The sequence below is a fragment of the Clarias gariepinus genome, chromosome 11, assembly GCF_024256425.1.
Source record: "Clarias gariepinus isolate MV-2021 ecotype Netherlands chromosome 11, CGAR_prim_01v2, whole genome shotgun sequence".
In the NCBI taxonomy this organism is placed as follows: Eukaryota; Metazoa; Chordata; class Actinopteri; order Siluriformes; family Clariidae; genus Clarias; species Clarias gariepinus.
The window spans coordinates 20,162,522-20,180,615 of record NC_071110.1 but is presented as its reverse complement, the minus strand read 5'-3'; the positions used below and the strand labels follow the sequence as shown (position 1 = coordinate 20,180,615).

At 39.0% G+C, this 18,094-nt stretch overlaps 1 protein-coding gene across 1 annotated transcript; it reads right to left on the bottom strand.

Annotated features, from left to right (window-relative positions):
- On the bottom strand, positions 1 to 17,442 carry LOC128532794 (uncharacterized). The gene is made up of 7 exons (XM_053506903.1): positions 17,159 to 17,442; positions 7,070 to 7,250; positions 6,651 to 6,787; positions 6,436 to 6,529; positions 5,406 to 5,570; positions 3,591 to 3,647; positions 1 to 321 (listed from the first exon to the last, which is right to left on the bottom strand). The coding sequence occupies exons 1-7, from the start codon at positions 17,440 to 17,442 to the stop codon at positions 1 to 3; spliced, it is 1,239 nt and encodes a 412-aa protein (XP_053362878.1).
- Positions 17,443 to 18,094: the final 652 nt, after the last annotated feature.

The following is an 18,094-nucleotide window of genomic DNA, read 5'->3' as shown; positions in this document are numbered from 1 at the left end:
TCAATTCTCATTCAGAATCTTGGCACGCAACTCACAGACACGGGGTGACTCGTCTGTTGAAGTTACATCAATGTTGAATACGGTGGTTTGCACAAAAGTGTAGAGATGAACGAGGGACTCCTCATAAGACAAGTTGAACACATAGTGGGATTTGAAAAGCTGATCAAAATCATTCAATGAGCTGGTGGCTTGGCAGGGGATGAGTTGTTTGTCAACTGCAATGTAAAAGGTGTCAATCCTGTTCTGTGTTCGGCCAACAGCAAGGATATATGGTTGTTTACCCTCTCTTTCTTGCAGATGTTCATCGATGCTGCAGCATGACTAAAAACAAATGAGATTTGTAACATATTATTTAAAAAAATTATTAAAAATAAAATGTACACCTTTCACTAATGCTGAGTATAAACCACCCCTTTGGTGTGAGATCATGTGCCTTAAGGACTTTACTTAATTCAATTTAATTCAATTCAATTTTATTTATATAGCGCTTTTAACAATGGTCATTGTCTCAAAGCTGCTTCACAAAAAAAAAAAAAATTAAAGAAATTTCTTTTTTTTTCTAGAAAAGAAAAGAAAATATTTGGAAGTGTGTATGTGTGAGAAAAATGTGTCTAGATAATAATGAAATGAATGAATGATGAATGAAATGTCTCTGATGAGCAAGCCAAGGGTGACGGTGACAGTGGCAAGGAAAAACTCCCTGAGATGGCAACAGGAAGAAACCTTGAGAGGAACCAGACTCAACAGGGAACCCATCCTCATCTGGGTGATAACAGATAGAAATAACATCATGTGTGTTGTGCAGGTAAAAGTTCAATATAACAGAAGTTGTGTAGATTCAGTTCAGCAGTAGGTGCAGAGGGCAGATGGTGTCTGGATCACTGGAAGCACAGGAGCAGGATGGTAGCTCCAGCCATCATAAAGCAGAATCTAGCTGGAGCAGGTCCTTCTCAAGATGCCTTAGAAACCTCGCAGGGTTGGCCTTTGTCTACTAAAGCTGGCACAATCTCCAGATGCCTCGGGATGGGTAGAGAAATACAGAAAAGATAGAGAGAATTAGCGTAGTTGCCATTCAGGATAGGTGTACTGGAGTATGAGGTTATGGGATGAGTTACGCGTATGCCAGATTTAAGAGATGCGTCTTGAGTCTACTTTTGAATTGGGAAACCGTGTCTGCTCCCCGAACAGTGTCTGGAAGGCTATTCCAAAGCTTTGGAGCCAAATATGAAAATGACCTGCCCCCTTTTGTAGATTTTAAAATTCTGGGAATTACCAGAAGTCCGGAGTTTTGTGATCTTAAGGGACGTGGTGGATTATAGCGTATCAAAAGACTGGTTAGGTATGTGGGAGCTAAACCATTTAAAGCCTTGTATGTAAGTAGTACTATTTTGTAATTAATTCTAAATTGAACAGGTAGCCAATGCAGGGATGATAGTATAGGTGTTATATGATCATATTTTCTTGATCTAGTGAGAACCCCGGCGGCTGCATTTTGGACTAACTGTAGCTTGTTTATTAAGGATGCAGGACAACCACCTAGTAATGCATTACAATAGTCCAGTCTGGAGGTCATGAATGCATGAACTAGCTTTTCTGCATCAGATACGGATAGGATACTCCTAAGTTTGGCAATATTTCTAAGATGGAAAAAGGCTGTTTTTGTGATATTGGAAATATGATTTTCAAAAGACAAGTTACTGTCTAATATCACGCCCAGGTCTTTTACTGTTGAGCTGGTAGTAACAGTACATCCTTCTAAACGCAGGCTGAATTGTGAAAGCTGTTGTGTGCTGGTTTTTGGGCCGATGAGCAATATCTCTGTCTTATCTGAATTTAGTAAAAGAAAGTTATTGGTCATCCAATCTTTTATGTCCTGGACACACTCTGTTAATCTAGACAACTTGGGTATTTCATCTGGTTTTGTTGAGATGTATAATTGGGTATCATCAGCATAACAATGGAAACTAATCCCATGCCTTCTAATGATGTTTCCCAGGGGAAGCATGTAAATTGAGAACAGGAAAGGTCCTAAACCTGCCCCTTGTGGGACCCCATATTTCACTGGCATTACATCAGACGGTACTCCATTTAGATCTACAAAATGGTATCGATCAGACAGGTATGATCTAAACCATTTTAATGCCTGCCCCTGAATACCTATATGATTTTGTTGGCGATCTATGAGAATATTATGATCTATGGTGTCGAATGCAGCACTTAGATCAAGTAAGACTAGTATTGAGATGCAGCCTTGGTCTGAAGCTAAAAACAAGTCGTTTGCAATCTTAACTAGTGCAGTTTCTGTACTATGATGAGGCCTGAAACCTGACTGAAATTCTTCTAGGATGTTGTTTTCCTGCAAGAATGTGCATATTTGAGCTGATACTACTTTTTCTAATATTTTTGATATGAACGGAAGGTTTGAAATCGGTCTATAATTTGTTATTTGATTCGCGTCCAAATTAGATTTTTTAAGAAGCGGCTTAATAACTGCCAGCTTCAAAAGTTTAGGGACGTGACCTAGATATAATGAAGAATTAATAATGTTTAAAAGTGGCTCTCCAACTGTAAGCATCACTTCTTTTAAAAATCTGGTTGGTATTGGGTCTAACAGGCACGTTGTTGATTTAGCTGAGGTGATAAGTTCATACAGCTCTTCCTGTCCTATACCTGTAAAGCACTGAAAATCTAAATGTGAAGCTCTAGGCTGAACTAGATCATGAGATGCTATTAGAGGTTGAACCTCTGTTATTTTCCTTCTTATGCTATCGATATTTTCATTAAAGAAGTCCATAAAATCTTCACTACTAAAATGTTGTGGAGTACTCTCTGCAGGCATCTTAGTTTTTGTTAGGCGGGCTACTGTACTAAATAAGAACTTGGGATTGTTTTGGTTTCTTGCTATCAGTTGGCTAAGATGCTCGGTCCTAGCGGTTTTTAGAGCCCGTCTATAGCTGCACATACTGTCTTTAAACGCAATTCGAAAAACTTCTAATTTAGTTTTTCTCCATTTTCGCTCAAGGTCACGGGTTGCTCTCTTTAGGGCGCGAGTATGACTATTGTACCAAGGAGCAAGTGTTTTATCTCTAACTTTTTTTAATCTGATGGGAGCAACATTGTCTAATGTACTGGTAAAAATAGTACCCATGCTGCTAGTCACTTCATCTAGATCGTCTGCATTTAGGGGTCTAATAAGACTTTGGGACAGATCCGGTAGATTACTTGTGGATCTGTCTTTAGTGGTCGGATTCATATTTCTAACAAATCGATAACGTGGAGAGACACAGCTAATCTGTTCTACGGGTAGAGTATATATCAGGAGGTGATGATCTGTGATATCATCACTTTGAGGTGAAATCTCTATATAAGAGACATCTATACCATGGGATATAATTAAATCTAGTGTATGATTACAGAGGTGAGTTGATCCATTTATATTTAGTTTACTCACAAATAATTGGCCTGTATCAAGTCACTGATTTGGAAAAAAAAAAAAAAATCACACTCTACATAGAGAGAAAATACTAGAAACTGCATATAACTGAAGAAGTCTCTTGTGGAATTTAAAAACGTGAGGCAATATAATTTACCTTGTGAAAGTGCACCATTTTGTCCACTGCATCACTCAAACTTATTTTGGTCCTCCTCTTACGCCCAGCTGAAGGTGGCAAAAGATAAAGCAGCAGCAGCAGAGAAGCCATGTCACTGTCCCAGTCTACCGAGCAAAACAAGGATATGATTAATTTGTGAAAGGAAAATGTGAAAGAATATTGGTAAAATCAACAAAGCATGATGTGATGCTTACCATTTCCATCACTCTCACCCAGAGGTGAAACAAAGTCATTGTTTGGCAAGTCACAAGTAAGTCTCAAGTCATTGCCCTCAAGTCCCGAGTCAAGTCCTGAGTCAAGACAGGCAAGTCCCGAGTCAAGTCCCAAGTCAAAGGCCAACAAGTCTCAAGTCAAGTCCAAAGTCCTACGGTTTGACTTTCGAGTCTTTCAAGTCTTTTTATCAGAAAAAAAAATGTATACAGATTATGTATGGTTGTAAGATCTGTATTTATTGAACAAACCTTTTTTTATGAAAGAACATTGCTCAGATACATAAAAATGCAAATGTTAGTAAATGCTAGTAGCAATGTAAAACGGAACGCGCATTTAGGAGAAGGCTCGCCCGCGAAGGGTTATGCGCGGACCACTGAGATTCTACGGAGCGCGGTAAAGAATAAAAAGGACAGTTAGTGTTTTTTAATCCCTGACAACTCTAGCCAACAGGATGTGTTTCCCTTGTTATCTTGGACATAATTAGAATGATGAACCTCGGCTGAGTCACTTGTAGGCTGTAAACATGTCAGTATTTTGTCTGATATTTCATATCAAATATGCCTTTTCAGCAAAACCATAATGCCAAAATAGAGACCCGTCAGATACAGTCTCAAGACATTAATAATATTAATAGTAATAATAATAATTATTATATATAAATTAATAATACATATTAGTATTAGTATATTATAATTAAATATTATATATTATAATATTAATAATAAGTTTTATTATAATTAAATAGTATATAATAATAATAATAATTATTATTATTATTATTATTATGCAAGATAATTAGCATTTTATCCGCGTGATGTCAATTCACTAGGTCACATTATTTGAATAAACCCAAACTGCATATGAAAGAAATCAGCACTCGTAGTGGTCCATTTCTTTGTATTAAATATATACTGTATTTAAAAGAAATCCCTTGATTAAATAGCATAAACAAATCATTGGTAGTGTATACCAGTGATTAAATATAAACAATACAACGCATGTACTGACATGTTTACAGCCTACAAGTGACTCAGCCAGGGTTCATCATTCTAAATATGTCCAAGATAACAAGGGAAACACATCCTGATGGCTAGAGTTCGTCAGGGGATTAAAAAACACTAACAATTTCCTTTTTGGCCTTTACTGCATTCCGTAGAAGCTCAGTGGTCCGCACATATAGCCAATTGTTTATAGCCAAAAGAAACTACCTTCAGTATCATTTTGCGAACTGGCGCGTGCACGTTCTTGTCATGTTGGACGCTGTCGAATCAAAAGAATCTACGGTACTTTGATTGGATGTCGTGCCGAGTGCGCGCATGCTCTCTGTCACACACACGCGCACAGACACATAAACAGAGATAGAGCGGACCGTGTTAACATACTTTTTATCTTTGGGCTTTTTATGGGAAGTAGCAAGTCTTTACAAGTCAATAGGCGCAAGTCCAAGTGAAAGTCCGAGTTATTTATGTTAAAGTCCAAGTAGAGTTGCAAGTCTTTTTATATTTTGTCAAGTCGAGTCTAAAGTCATCAAATTCATGACTCGAGTCTGACTCGAGTCCAAGTCACATGACTCGAGTCCACACCTCTGCTCTCACCAAGTTTCTCAGCAGCCTTTAACAAACGACACAGGTCAGCTGACTGAGTCAGTTGTTTGGCCTCTTTGATGATTTTGGGCTTGAAGGAGGTATACCACTTCTCAAGCAACTTGGTTTCAGCACCAAACAGCAGCAGGAAGTCTTGATTCACCTGTTGATCATGCACAAGCATATAAGTCAGGGTTTGGTATTGTTATATTGTATATTCACATCTTTGATCTATTTTAAAGATGGGATGTTATTCATAACTTCTTAAACCTTTGTGAGAACACAACAACATTTAGTCAGATGACCAGGATGACCAATGAGTGCATCTTTTACCGCTGCAATTAAAGACTGCACTGAGCATTAAAGATTGAAGTTGAAAATAAAGGAAATGTACAACTCACTAGTCCTTTGACATCCATAAAGCGTGGAAATGTTTTGAACACATCTGCAGTTCTTTCTGCATCATGCACTAGTTCCTGGCGGTGTTGGAACGTCATCTTCATCTTCTGAAATACACTTGCTTCATCAGGACAGTGAACAAGAAATGAAATAGCCTCCCTGCAGGCATCTCCATCAAGTTGCTGAGGCAGTGTGGTTGCTGATCTATGACACTTTGGACATTGTTCTTGAGGCACCGAGGCTTCCTTCACTGGTCGTTTAATTGTACACCTGGACATGGTCTTGAGGCGCCATGCTAAATATCCAGTGCCTTTCACCCCATCATAGAAATGCTCCTGTTACAATTTAAGGGATAAATCAACATCAAAATATCTTACAGCATGTGTAGATGCAGCAGAAGGAAACCAAAGAACATCACTCCTCATATTCTTACAACTCAACCTATTTCCAATCAGGGCTAATCAGTGATCATTATCTTGAACAAGTTAAATTCAATAAAATACTCAACAGGTTCAATTGTGGTTTCAAGACTTTATGTTTAGTCACAATCAAAATGAAAATAGTAAAACTCCGAAATAATTTCACTTTTACTTAGTTACATGAGTTCTTACTATCATTGCACGACTCACATAGCCCTTTGGAGAAAATGGATCCTTCAGTGAAGGAAAGAGTGTAATAATTCCTAAGGCATACTTCTCCTTTTGCTGACAGGAGGGAATCCTCCTATAGAGAAAAGAAAATTGATCAAACTTGAATGAGTTTTCCTTCTATTAAGTTACAGTGTATCATTACAAGAATTTGGCTGCATGTTACATTTCTTTATAATATTAACTAACCCATTTACCCATGTTTCTCGGTCAGATCACTTGCCAATATGTTGACAAGCTGTCTCCGGGTGCGATGACTGAGTGACTTTTCTGACCGGTACTCTTCAAGAATATCCTCTCCACCAGGCTTCCTATGCAAGGCATTTTCAACCATCTGCTCACATAAAGAGGGGAAAAAAAGTTTAGTGTTTTTTCTATTTTCTATATAAAATTATTGGAAGGAAAACATACATAATTTTTTAGATAAACTAAAGGTGAAATTTTCAAAGAAATGTCAAAACCCAGCAGCAAGAGGTAAACATCTGAGGGGGCAGATCAATAATACTTACATTAATAAAGGGCAAGTTTGAAATTACATCCTTTGATTGGTGAAAATTTCAATTGTGCATAATAGTTTTACACTATATTAATTACATAAACTACTACTGACAATTACCTCTTTCGCAGCCTCTGACACAGAAACCTTTACTGAAGAACTGCCTGAGTCTTCTTTGCAGGATCTACTGCAGCCTGTGGGAATACCCTGTTCCCTTAGGTCACTGTCACTTGATGAAAGTGACAAGGTACAGTATCCGTGAAGGAAGACATAGCATCCGAGGATGATGGTGTTGAATGAGCTAAAGGAAAAAAATCTTCAAAAGAGACCATTTGATTAATTTCATTTTTGCAGCTCAGTCAATTTTGGCAAACATTTTCTATATTCTCAAAAATTATTTTAATTAGATTTCTATTAATCCAGTTAGAAACATTAATAATTTAACAAATATATATTAAGTAGCAGATGACCTTACATAAATATAACCAAAACCTACCCTCTGCATAAAGAAAGGTCAATATCATCTGCATTAAGAGCTAGCCAAAACTTAGTTATACATTGAGAACATCACATTTTCTGAGAACACCTGCCTTTATCTGAAGTCCTTTCACATACGGTCAGGCATAGGTCTGGATGAGCCTCCAATAAGTCAAGAAGAATATCTTCATCAACTGCTGTGCCAGTTTCATTAAAAATGTCAAGATTAGCAGCCTCAGGGAGACCAAACCTGATTTTGACTGTAGAAAGAGCAACTGTAATCAAAAAGTCACCTGAAACAAAGTTCTCTCAAACAGGCTGAATTGTATCTTTATCTTTAAAATTACTCTAAAATAATAAAATACTTAAGAGCAACATCATGACAATCATTAATCATTAACTTGGCATTTCCTTTTCTTGTGGTTGGCTAAACTAGACAATTTTAAATGTACAATATATGAGGGCTGGCTAAACTAGACAATTTTAAATGTACAATATATGAGGGCTGGCTAAACTAGACAATTTTAAATGTACAATATATGAGGGCTGGCTAAACTAGACAATTTTAAATGTACAATATATGAGGGCTGGCTAAACTAGACAATTTGGTACTGACTCACTGCAAATGGGTATACAAACCTTTGTGCCTAAATACTCATCACATGTGAAGTTAAGGCCTAAATAATAAACACACACCAGGGTTTGGTTGTTATTTATAAGCTATAAACAGGTGTTTCTCCACAATAAACAAGCTGAATCTAGACGATTTTCTAGCTGTGGAACTCGTCCTGACTTAGCCGCCAAAACGAGCAACGTATCTGATGTAGTTTATTACAACACACATTGTTAGGCCTCTAAGGATATCTTACCTTCATTGATGAATTCCACATGGGTGAAACCTGAGTGAAATTTGATGTACTTCTTTACACTGAGGCATTTTACTTTCAGCAACATGTCCCAACGCTGAAGAAAGTGGGGGAAACAGAATATTTCTGACACAGAATCATTCTCTGTCACACATCTAAGGTATCTAGTCTATGTACTGCTATCTTAGTTGGTAGCTAGTCGCATATGTAATCAAATCAAAACTGTTGGTGACTCTTTTCCCAATCCACACATATTTCGTTTAGTTTAAAACTCTGAAAAAACTAACTATTTCAATAATTTGACTTAAATTGCTAGGTGTGGTTCTTACCTTATCAATTAAATATGGATCTTGACTCCAAGGCTTCTTCTGGGTAAGGGGTGTGTCCAGGCAAGAAAACGCGAAAAAAAACGGAAGTAGAAAGTAATTACAAAAGAGTGTTGGCAATTGACTCCTTGAAACAGCACCGGCCAGAGAGGTTTTTCAGCACTGTAGGTGTTAAAATAACTCCCGAAACTAACACCCATTAACTCTGATCAATTAACACCAGAAATTTCAACACCAATTAACACTACAGATTTTGCTGTGTACTGTCGTCAGTGGATTCCTGACTGCTTATTCTACGATAAACGCATCAGGACAACAATGATCCACTCCAACAGCTTCTGACATGGACTGCTGACATAATTTAGGCATCCCAGGAACTGAAAAAGGCCCTCCAGCGCTGGCCCTGTCAAAACTATCAAAAACCATTCTATCTATACACCTGTGAGCACGGGGGCACTGCATATGCTGTATTTTAACAGGACTAGAACCTTATCTAAAACTTTACCTGCTGTGGCACAAGGTTTGCCCGTCTGTCTCAGGGATGTGGCCGCCTGTGTGGTGATGGTACAAGATGCTGAGCAGATTGTTATCGCTCATCTTTTAATTTTTTTATTCTCCACATCAGGTTAAACAAGTGCTACAGAACATTCAAACACAACACATGGCTCAGAGACGGTCTGGGTATAAGATTATTCTTTGTTCTACAAGTAACTTAGAGATATAATATTATACCATAATCTTAATATACCAAAATATCCTCTGTTTTAACCACTACAGAGACACAGCCAGCAGTAGTTTTTAGAAGTCCGAGCAGAGCAGTTTGAAAAGATGCGGTGGCTGGCATCACGTGGTTTGGAGGAAACAGTGGTTTGGACTGAGTAGTAGTAGCCTCAATGTGGGAGCCGAACGACTAAATTAGGAAGAAAATCCCCCCCGCCAAGCAAAATTTATAACACATTTTGCAGGTGGCCATTTAAGAAACCAAAGAATAAACAATAAATCAGTTGTTGGATTAAAATACCCCAACCAGGTTATGTTCATTTGTAAATGAACCTCCACATGTCAGCATGAACAATCAGCAATGTGGTTAAAGTACCCGAAATAACCCAAAATCCTCAGAGTGTTTACGGAAACAACCCAGCATTTTTTTTGAGTGTATGGCATGCACATTGCTGTGCATGTACACGTGCGCTGACCACCCTAAATCCAGAGTGCATTTTGGGTTAAAGTGCTTTGCTTTGACATAGTGGATATAAAAACATCCTTCACTTTATTAACAATCTAAATTGATTGTCTGCCAAATACAGGAGTTTGTTTGTTTGAACAGGAGGTTTTACCGGGCCACAGCAAAATACTTTTTTTATTTTTACCATACTTTGCAAATAAAAGTCCAAAGTGTGATAAAAGTAAACGTGCTTGCGACCTTTTTTCCAACACGCTGTAGCTTGTAGCAGTTTATGGCTGGTGTCCTTGAAAAGCTGCAGAATGGGTTTTAACTGTTTTAAAATTGTTGTGTAATGGAGGTCACGTGACCCGAAGCAGGATGACAGCCTAGGAGTTTTGATCCGCCTTAAAACTCAGTGTTTTTCTTATTACGCCCTATTTTTTACCCACTTTGTGATTAGTTAATAACATATTTAGAAATGGAAAGTGGAGGGGATAAAGACTTTCCTATTTTCACAGCGACAAGATCACAAAGTGGTGCGCGTGATGGAGAAGGTGAAGAGGCCAGCGCTAGTCTTCAGTCAGACACCTTGTTAATTTTAACCAAATTTAGGGCTGTTGGTGCTCGATTAGACGGTATTGAGGGACAGCTGGAAAAATAGCTGCCTTAGTAAAAGTGTTTGAGAACTCTTTTGCTGCTTTAACCGCACGAGTTACCGACACTGAAACCCAACTTAGTACAGCTGAGCAGCAGATTTCTGCGGTAAAGGACTCGGGGAGCGCACGCGGCACTCAGATGGCCGACTTGCACGCGACTGTGGAACATCTCCAAGCGAAAGTGGATGACTTGGAGAACTGCAAAAACTTAAGGGTTGTTGGGCTTCCTGAGAAAGCGGAGGGCAACAAGCCTCTGACGGCATTTCTTCAGAAAATGTTGCCAGTGTGGTTACAGCTTCCCACAAATTTTCCTGCTGTTGAGATTGAGAGAGCGCACAGGGCCCCGCTTCCATCCCAGTCTACACTAAGCGCACCGCCGAGGAGTGTTATTGTGCGTTTCCTATGTTTCCCGGTAAAGAAGGCAGTTTTGCAAGCAGCTAAGAAAACTAAAGTCAGTTATAAAGGTGCCACATTACGCTTCTTCCCAGACATATCTGCGGAGATTGTGCGGAGGCGGCAGGTGGTGTGCACGTCTATGGTGAAATGAAGTGTTTACTGGGGTTTTGCGTACCCTGCTAGACTCCGCTGTTTACATGACGGAAAGATCATTTTATTCGATAATGTTGAATCAGCCACTAAATTCCTGAAGGTTCCGGTCAAGTGAGCTTTCCTGACTAATTGGCGTGGACTTTAAGACAGTTTTCGTGGTGTTTTTCTTTCTTAAAACTATTTTAGGGTATTTTTTTTTTTACTTAATTGTGAATAAATGGCTTATTTAAGGTAATGCAGCTATCCAGTGAAATTAGGTATGCATGCACAAGGCCCTTTCAGCCTGTATACTGTATTTTATGACTGTGGTGCCGAATCTGCACAAACGTTGATTTATTTTATTAATTTATTTTTGTTTGTCATCTGCCATTTACTTATTTATACATTGTTTTCTTTTAATGTCTTAGTTAAATATTTTTTATTAGTACTATCATTACAGTGGACTTAATTTTTTTTTAATGGGGAGTTTTGAGGCGGACTTCTCTAGCTGTTGTTTTTCTGGTCGGTCAGTGGAGGATTTGGGGAAAGGTGTGTGTGACGTCTTGTTTTTTAGGTTATTTGAGCCCTATTGCTTAGCAGAGCTGATCGTACTTCAGATGTATGTCGTGTACTTCACTGCAGTTTTGTACTAACATATGTTCAACCTGACTAGGGTGGTCACATGGAACGTGAAGGGCATGGGTAATGTAGTCAAAAGAAAGAAAATTTTAACATTCCTGAAGGAAGAAAAGGTAACTATTGCACTTCTACAAGAGACACATTTGTCAGATAGGGAACATTTCCAGCTCAAAAGAGATTGGATTGGTCAGGTATATTTCAGCTCTTTTTCATCAAACAAGCAGGGAGTTGCTATTTTGATTTATAAAAACTTACCTTTTATCTTAGAACAGACTGAACAGGATCCTGATGGCAGATTTATTTTGATTACCGGTCACATCTGTCACATCAGAGCCACCTCAGTCCTGGGGAGTAAGATCTGGCTCACCTGAAAACTGAGCCGTCACTTTGTCTCCCCCTAGTGTGTCTGCATGTGTAATGTTTCCCATTTGATCACTAGATTACGTTCACCTGTGTCTACCCCATGTGTGTCCCTATTTATTCCGGCCGAACCCGTGTTTTGTGTCACCTGTTAACTAATCACTGTGTTTTTCTTGTATGTTCAACCCAAGAGGGGAGTCTGCAGGCGGAGGCTCTTTGTTTTTTGCATCGTTCAAGTTCAAGGCTGACCAAGAGTCAGCGCTGAGTCCGACACGAAGGCTGAGAATCCAGTTCGTTTGGTGTGACCTAGTTTAGCTCTGTAAAAACCGCCTGCAGACCCAGCCTGGGAAAGTAACCCCAGCCCTGTTTCTTTTGTGTATTTGTTTTTTGGTTCTGGACATTCTTTTTGTTATCTATTAAACTTTGTTCTTTATTATAACCCTGTGTCTGCGTTCGCCTCCGCCCTACACAGTCATGACAACATCTTGGGGAAGCCCTTAACTTTTGAATGTTGTCTGTCATTGTAAAGCACACACAGTGACACTTAAAGAACAACAACCCAGGATTAATAGGAATAGGAGGAACTAAAGAGGAAGATTTTTATTTAGACTATAAAAAAGTTAACCTGCGTTTAATTTTAGGCGTGCCAGCTGCCACTTTGTAGTTAGAAGTTTTTAATACAAATCTTATAATGCCCACATGATATCAAACATTCCTTGTTAATATTTTAACTATTACCAGCGTGCCTAATTCCGTGGCCCCGCTCCTTCGCATATCTGAAGGGAAGCACGCCTAACTAGTGAGCGAGGAGTGATATTGATTTGGGCGCACGCCGTGACAGGCTGAAAAAACTATTGTCCTCAAAAATGTAACAGATGAGGACTCAGATTATTGTGCAAAAACTATATAATAAAACTATATAAGACTACATAGCCTTTATAAGACTCAACTTTTATTTAAGCGCACTCACAATAACGAAAAAACTTTGTGATTTTGTAAATGCTTAAAAGCAAAAGGAATAATAGAAAAGATCCTTGATGTAAATATACCACTGTCACCTTAAATCTTTTTATTTCATTTTTACCCTAAGGATCTCAAGTAAAAAAAAAAACCAGAGCATATATTTATAAATATATGTATTCTTCAAGCGAAACGGCTTATTTCTTCAAATTGGAAAAGTACATGTGCACCAAGTATAGGTCGTTGGCTGAAAGAGATGGTAATAAACATGTCATAGGAAAAGATAACCTATATATTAAAAAATAAATATGAAATTTTTAATGGAGTTTGGGGACCTTTCAAATTGTTTGTAAAATGTGGTGGAGTTGGAAATATTTTGATAGAACACTAAGAAAAGACGTTGTATATTATTGTAAAATACTGAAAAGCCTTTGGTTTTGTTCTGTTTTGTTTAGCTCGTTTGTTTGTTGATTTATGTTTTATCTGGTACATTGATATTTGTATGTACACGTGCATAGGTAAAATGCAATAAAAAGCAATAAAAAAATGTTTGAAAGCAAATGAGGTGCGCTTTTCTGTATTGTTTTTGGTGAACTTGAGCGCGTCAGAAAATTAATGCAAACGTTTTTTTAAATGGTCAGAGTCAGTCTGCTTGCTGTTTTGCCGACGCATTCATAATTATTAGTCTACTTCTGCCGGTGCACTCTGAAAAACTTTATGCATCCGGCTGAGCGTTAATTAAAACTATGTAGTAAATTAAAGAGGAGACCCACTGCCCAACGTGACGTCGTAGTGACGTCTTTTCCATGTCATTTTTGGCTGTCCAATTTCCGTCCATTGATGGGGTTCTTTTGTAACGCCAAGCAATGTCTTTTTTCAACGTCTAATATTTTACACGTCTAACACCTTTTCAACATAATATTTTGACTTAACACGTCATTTTTATACAACTTCTATGTAGTCCTATGTTTCAAGAGGGTGGATGACATGTTTTCTGTATCATGTATTCATTTTCCTGTAGCTTTGTTTGGCTCAGCAGTTTGAACTGGTAATGCATTACACCTTGTATGCTTATCACCTGCTGCTGAGAAAATTAAATAGAGTTTTTGGAAATGATCTTGAACAGTATGCCACCTTCTGAAATAGGACTAGATAATTTTCCCAAAACTCCATTTGATTGTCTCAGCAGCAGGTGATAACTTGAGAAGCATACAAAGGTGTAATGCATTTCCAGTTCAAACTAGCTGCTAAGTCAAACTAAGCTACAGGAAAATTAACTGGCACAGAAAACATGTCCCCCACCCTCTGGGAAACATGGGACTACATACATACTTACAACAGTATAGTTATACACATTCAAATAAATCACAATTCAATAATTGCTTTTTCAAACTTTATAAAAAAGAAGAAACAATATGCCCTGAATGGCATCAAACATAAAGACAATTTATTGGACTACTTTAAACTATTTTAATTCTCATCACAGCATAGGCTCATCAGGGCATTGCGAATCCTCCACCTCCTATTCTCTGTGGCGCATGCTTGAGGTGCTCAGACACGTTCCCCTTGATGAAGTCCTCAGTGGCTGCATTATCGAATTTCATGATCCCCTCTGCACAAGCAGAAATAGACAAATTACTTAAATATATTCAAAGGCAATCTGCAGTCATACACTCAATCCCCACATGTGCAAGCAAAAAAACCTTAATTTCTTTTTTGACTGAAGAAAGACATACATGAACATCTTGGTTGACATTGGGATGAGTAAATTATAAGGTTTAGTAAGTTATAACATAAGGTTATACAACATTAGGAGTTTGTATGACCCTGTTCCGTGGTAAAAAAAAAAATAAAAAAAATATGTCTGACAATATTAGAAATGTAAATGTTATGGAAAAAGCCCCTAAAACAGCCAAAATGAGTTAGCATGATTTAAAGGTAGCAGCTAACCAGCAGCCAGATAACAACGTGGACCATTAACCTATAGTGTTTGTTTCTGTGGTATTAGAGACAAAACACCAATAGTTTACAATAAAACGTATAATGTTAATTTTATGAACGATTAAAGGGACTAAGGGACGGTAACATCAACCAACCTTGCATCATTTACATTTAGGCATTTGGCAGACGCTCTTATCCAGAGCGACTTATATTTTTTATCAAATTACACATCTAAGCAGTTGAGGGTCAAGGGCCCAACAGTGGCAACTTGGTGGTTGTGGGGTTTGAACTTGGGATCTTCCGAACCGTAGTCCAATGCCTTAACCACTGAGCTACCCCTCTCCCATCATCTGTAAAGCCCGTAGCTGGCAGCTATAAAGACACAAACTGTAACATTAGTTACGGTAGCAAAAAGCTAATGTTAGTCAGTCAGAACTCTGACTATACTACGATAGCATGCTGCTATCGGTAACGTATACGTGCAGTTTTGTGTACCATGACATGACATGTTATCTTGTGTACAGCTAAAATAACATCGAAACTGAAAATGAACCATGAGCAGCAAGCTATGTAAAACGAAAAAATGCGTGCTGTGACCCTTGACCATTTGCAGCTTTATTGTAAGACAATAACGGCAAAAACTCTACGTATACATGGACATTGAAATAAATGCTGACCGAACTTACCTTCGATTTCCAGGAAACAAGTTCACCAGCGATCTGAAAAGCTGTGCCGTCCAGAACACTACGGCTCTGACTCGCGCCAAGCCGCCAAATGCCTCGGCCAATCAGAGTGGCGTTTATGATGATGTGCTTGTTTCAGCCAATCAGAGTGATGCTGACTGGTTTTTGACTGGTTGAAATCCTCCTTGATCCTTTTGCAGCTGTCGGTTCTTTTGTAAGATATGAATAAGGTGGATAGGCTAGGCTTCCATGATTTTTTTAATATAAAATATATAAATCTATTTATATATTGTTGACAGGCTCAATTTTGTAAAATACACTTATACTGCCACTGCCATAGACGTCCAAATGACGTCCCAAAAAAATAAGCCAGATTAGGTCAAAGCACAACACATTTATTTAAATTCCTGAATGTTGCTTACGGCAAGTCGCGGCACGCCGCACGCTAAATTGTGGCATCTCGCGGGAAAACACACGCAGTCTTAATGGCCACATCTGTAACCTCCTTAATGACTATTTGTTTTGCCAGTTCCTTAAAGAAAAAATATCCCAATACTGGCAGAATAATGAATTTTGTTCAGTAAATAGCGCCACCAAATGTGATGCAGCCAAGGCCACCTTAAGAGGTCACATCATCTCTTTTACTACTTGGCATAAAAAACAAAATGCTAAGAATAGAAAAAAAATTAGAAGAAGAGGTAAAAAGATTGGAACTGCTTTATAAAATTTCACCTACACAAAACAATTGGAATCTTCTAACTGGTGCTAGATCTAAATTAAACCTGGGCTATTCAGAACATGTAAAAAAAATTAATAACATTTAGTAGGCAAAGGTTTTATCAATATGGAAATAAACCTAGTCATCTTTTAGCATATCAAGGCAACTGTGAACGAGCTGAAAGATCCATTAAGGCTATTAAAACTACTGAAGGAGTAATTTCATATGATCCGGTTAAAATTAATTCCAGTTTCTAAGATTTTTATGAGAATCTGTACACTTCCTTACAGTATGTGCATCCCAAGACCCCATCAGTTTTTTGGATAAGATGCAGTTACCTTCAACTTTAGAGGAGGATCAGGCTTTTCTTAACACTCCTCTTACAAATGAAGAAATTTTTGCGGCTATTCAATCTATGCCTAGTGGGAAGGTGCCAGGTTTGGATGGCTTTCCTCTGGAATTTTATTTTTAAAAAATTTGGCACGAGCTCGCTACTATTTTCATGCCTGTAATTGATAACCTTTTGGAAGACAGTCTTACTCCAGGTTCCTGGATGACTGCCTCTATTAGCTTGATTCTTAAAAAAGGAAAGAACTCATTGGACTGTGCCTCATATCGCCCAATAAGTTTACTTAAAGTAGATTTTAAAATCGTGGCCAAGGCCTTGGTCTGGAGAGAATTCTGCCTAAGATCATTAAACCTGATCAGACTGGATACGTTAAATCTTCTATGGCTCAGACAATGTACGTCGTCTCCTGAATATAATACATGAGTTGAATACAGATGGTGACCCGGCCACTATAATATATCTACATAGCGACCTACAGGTGAAGCTGGCCCGGCTACAGCAGCGGAAAGCCACGCTGGAATCGTCGCGAACCGACGCTCACGTGTCCCAGGTAAATTCTCGGCATGAGAATTCTCCTACAACCTCAACCCCGCGTGCTTCTCTGCCCAGGTCCAACGCACCGAGGACACAGCCCGCCCAGTTTTCCTTCACCCCGGTGCCGGGATACCACGAGGCCTGGATACTGCAGCAGCGGAAAACGCGCGCCATGCCCCGGGCGAGGACCTCTCCTCCTCCGCCACCACCAGACTTCGAGATTGCGACCCGAAACCGCTTCGATCCTCTCCGCGAGACGGCACACAATGCGTTGGTCATCGGAGACTCCATCGTTCGGCACGTGCGTGCTACCAAGGCTAAAGGTAAGGCGTACACGCGCTGTTTACCTGGTGCACGTGTTCTTCATGTTGCTGCACAGGTACCTGCGGCCCTGAAGAAGAACATTCGAGCTGTGGTTCTTCATGCTGGCACGAACGACATCAGGCTGAGGCAGACGGAGATCCCAAAGAAGGACTTCAGGAGCCTGGTTGAGAAGGTCCGCAGCACATCACCCACGACAAAGATCGTCGTATCTGGACCACTTCCTACATTTCAGCGAGGAATCGAGAGGTTCAGTAGATTATTTGCCTTTGTTGATAACTGGAATGTTTTTTGGGAGCGTCCTAGGCTCTACCACACAGATGGCCTGCACCCTAGCAGAGCTGGAGCAGCGGTCCTCTCTGACAACATCTCCAGGACACTACCAACCATCTGACTGCCGGTAAGTCATACCTTAGATTCTTTAGATATCAGCCACAATACAACCCACCATACTAATAGACGCACACACATAGCTTGTACTATAGAAACTGTGTCTGTTCCCCGAATAGTGAGAAAAAAGAATAAATTCGTTAAATCCAGCCGAAACAATCTGGTAACCATTAAACCAGAAAAGGGTCGAATAAGTAATCAAAATCTACCTCTAAAGTTTGGACTTCTCAAC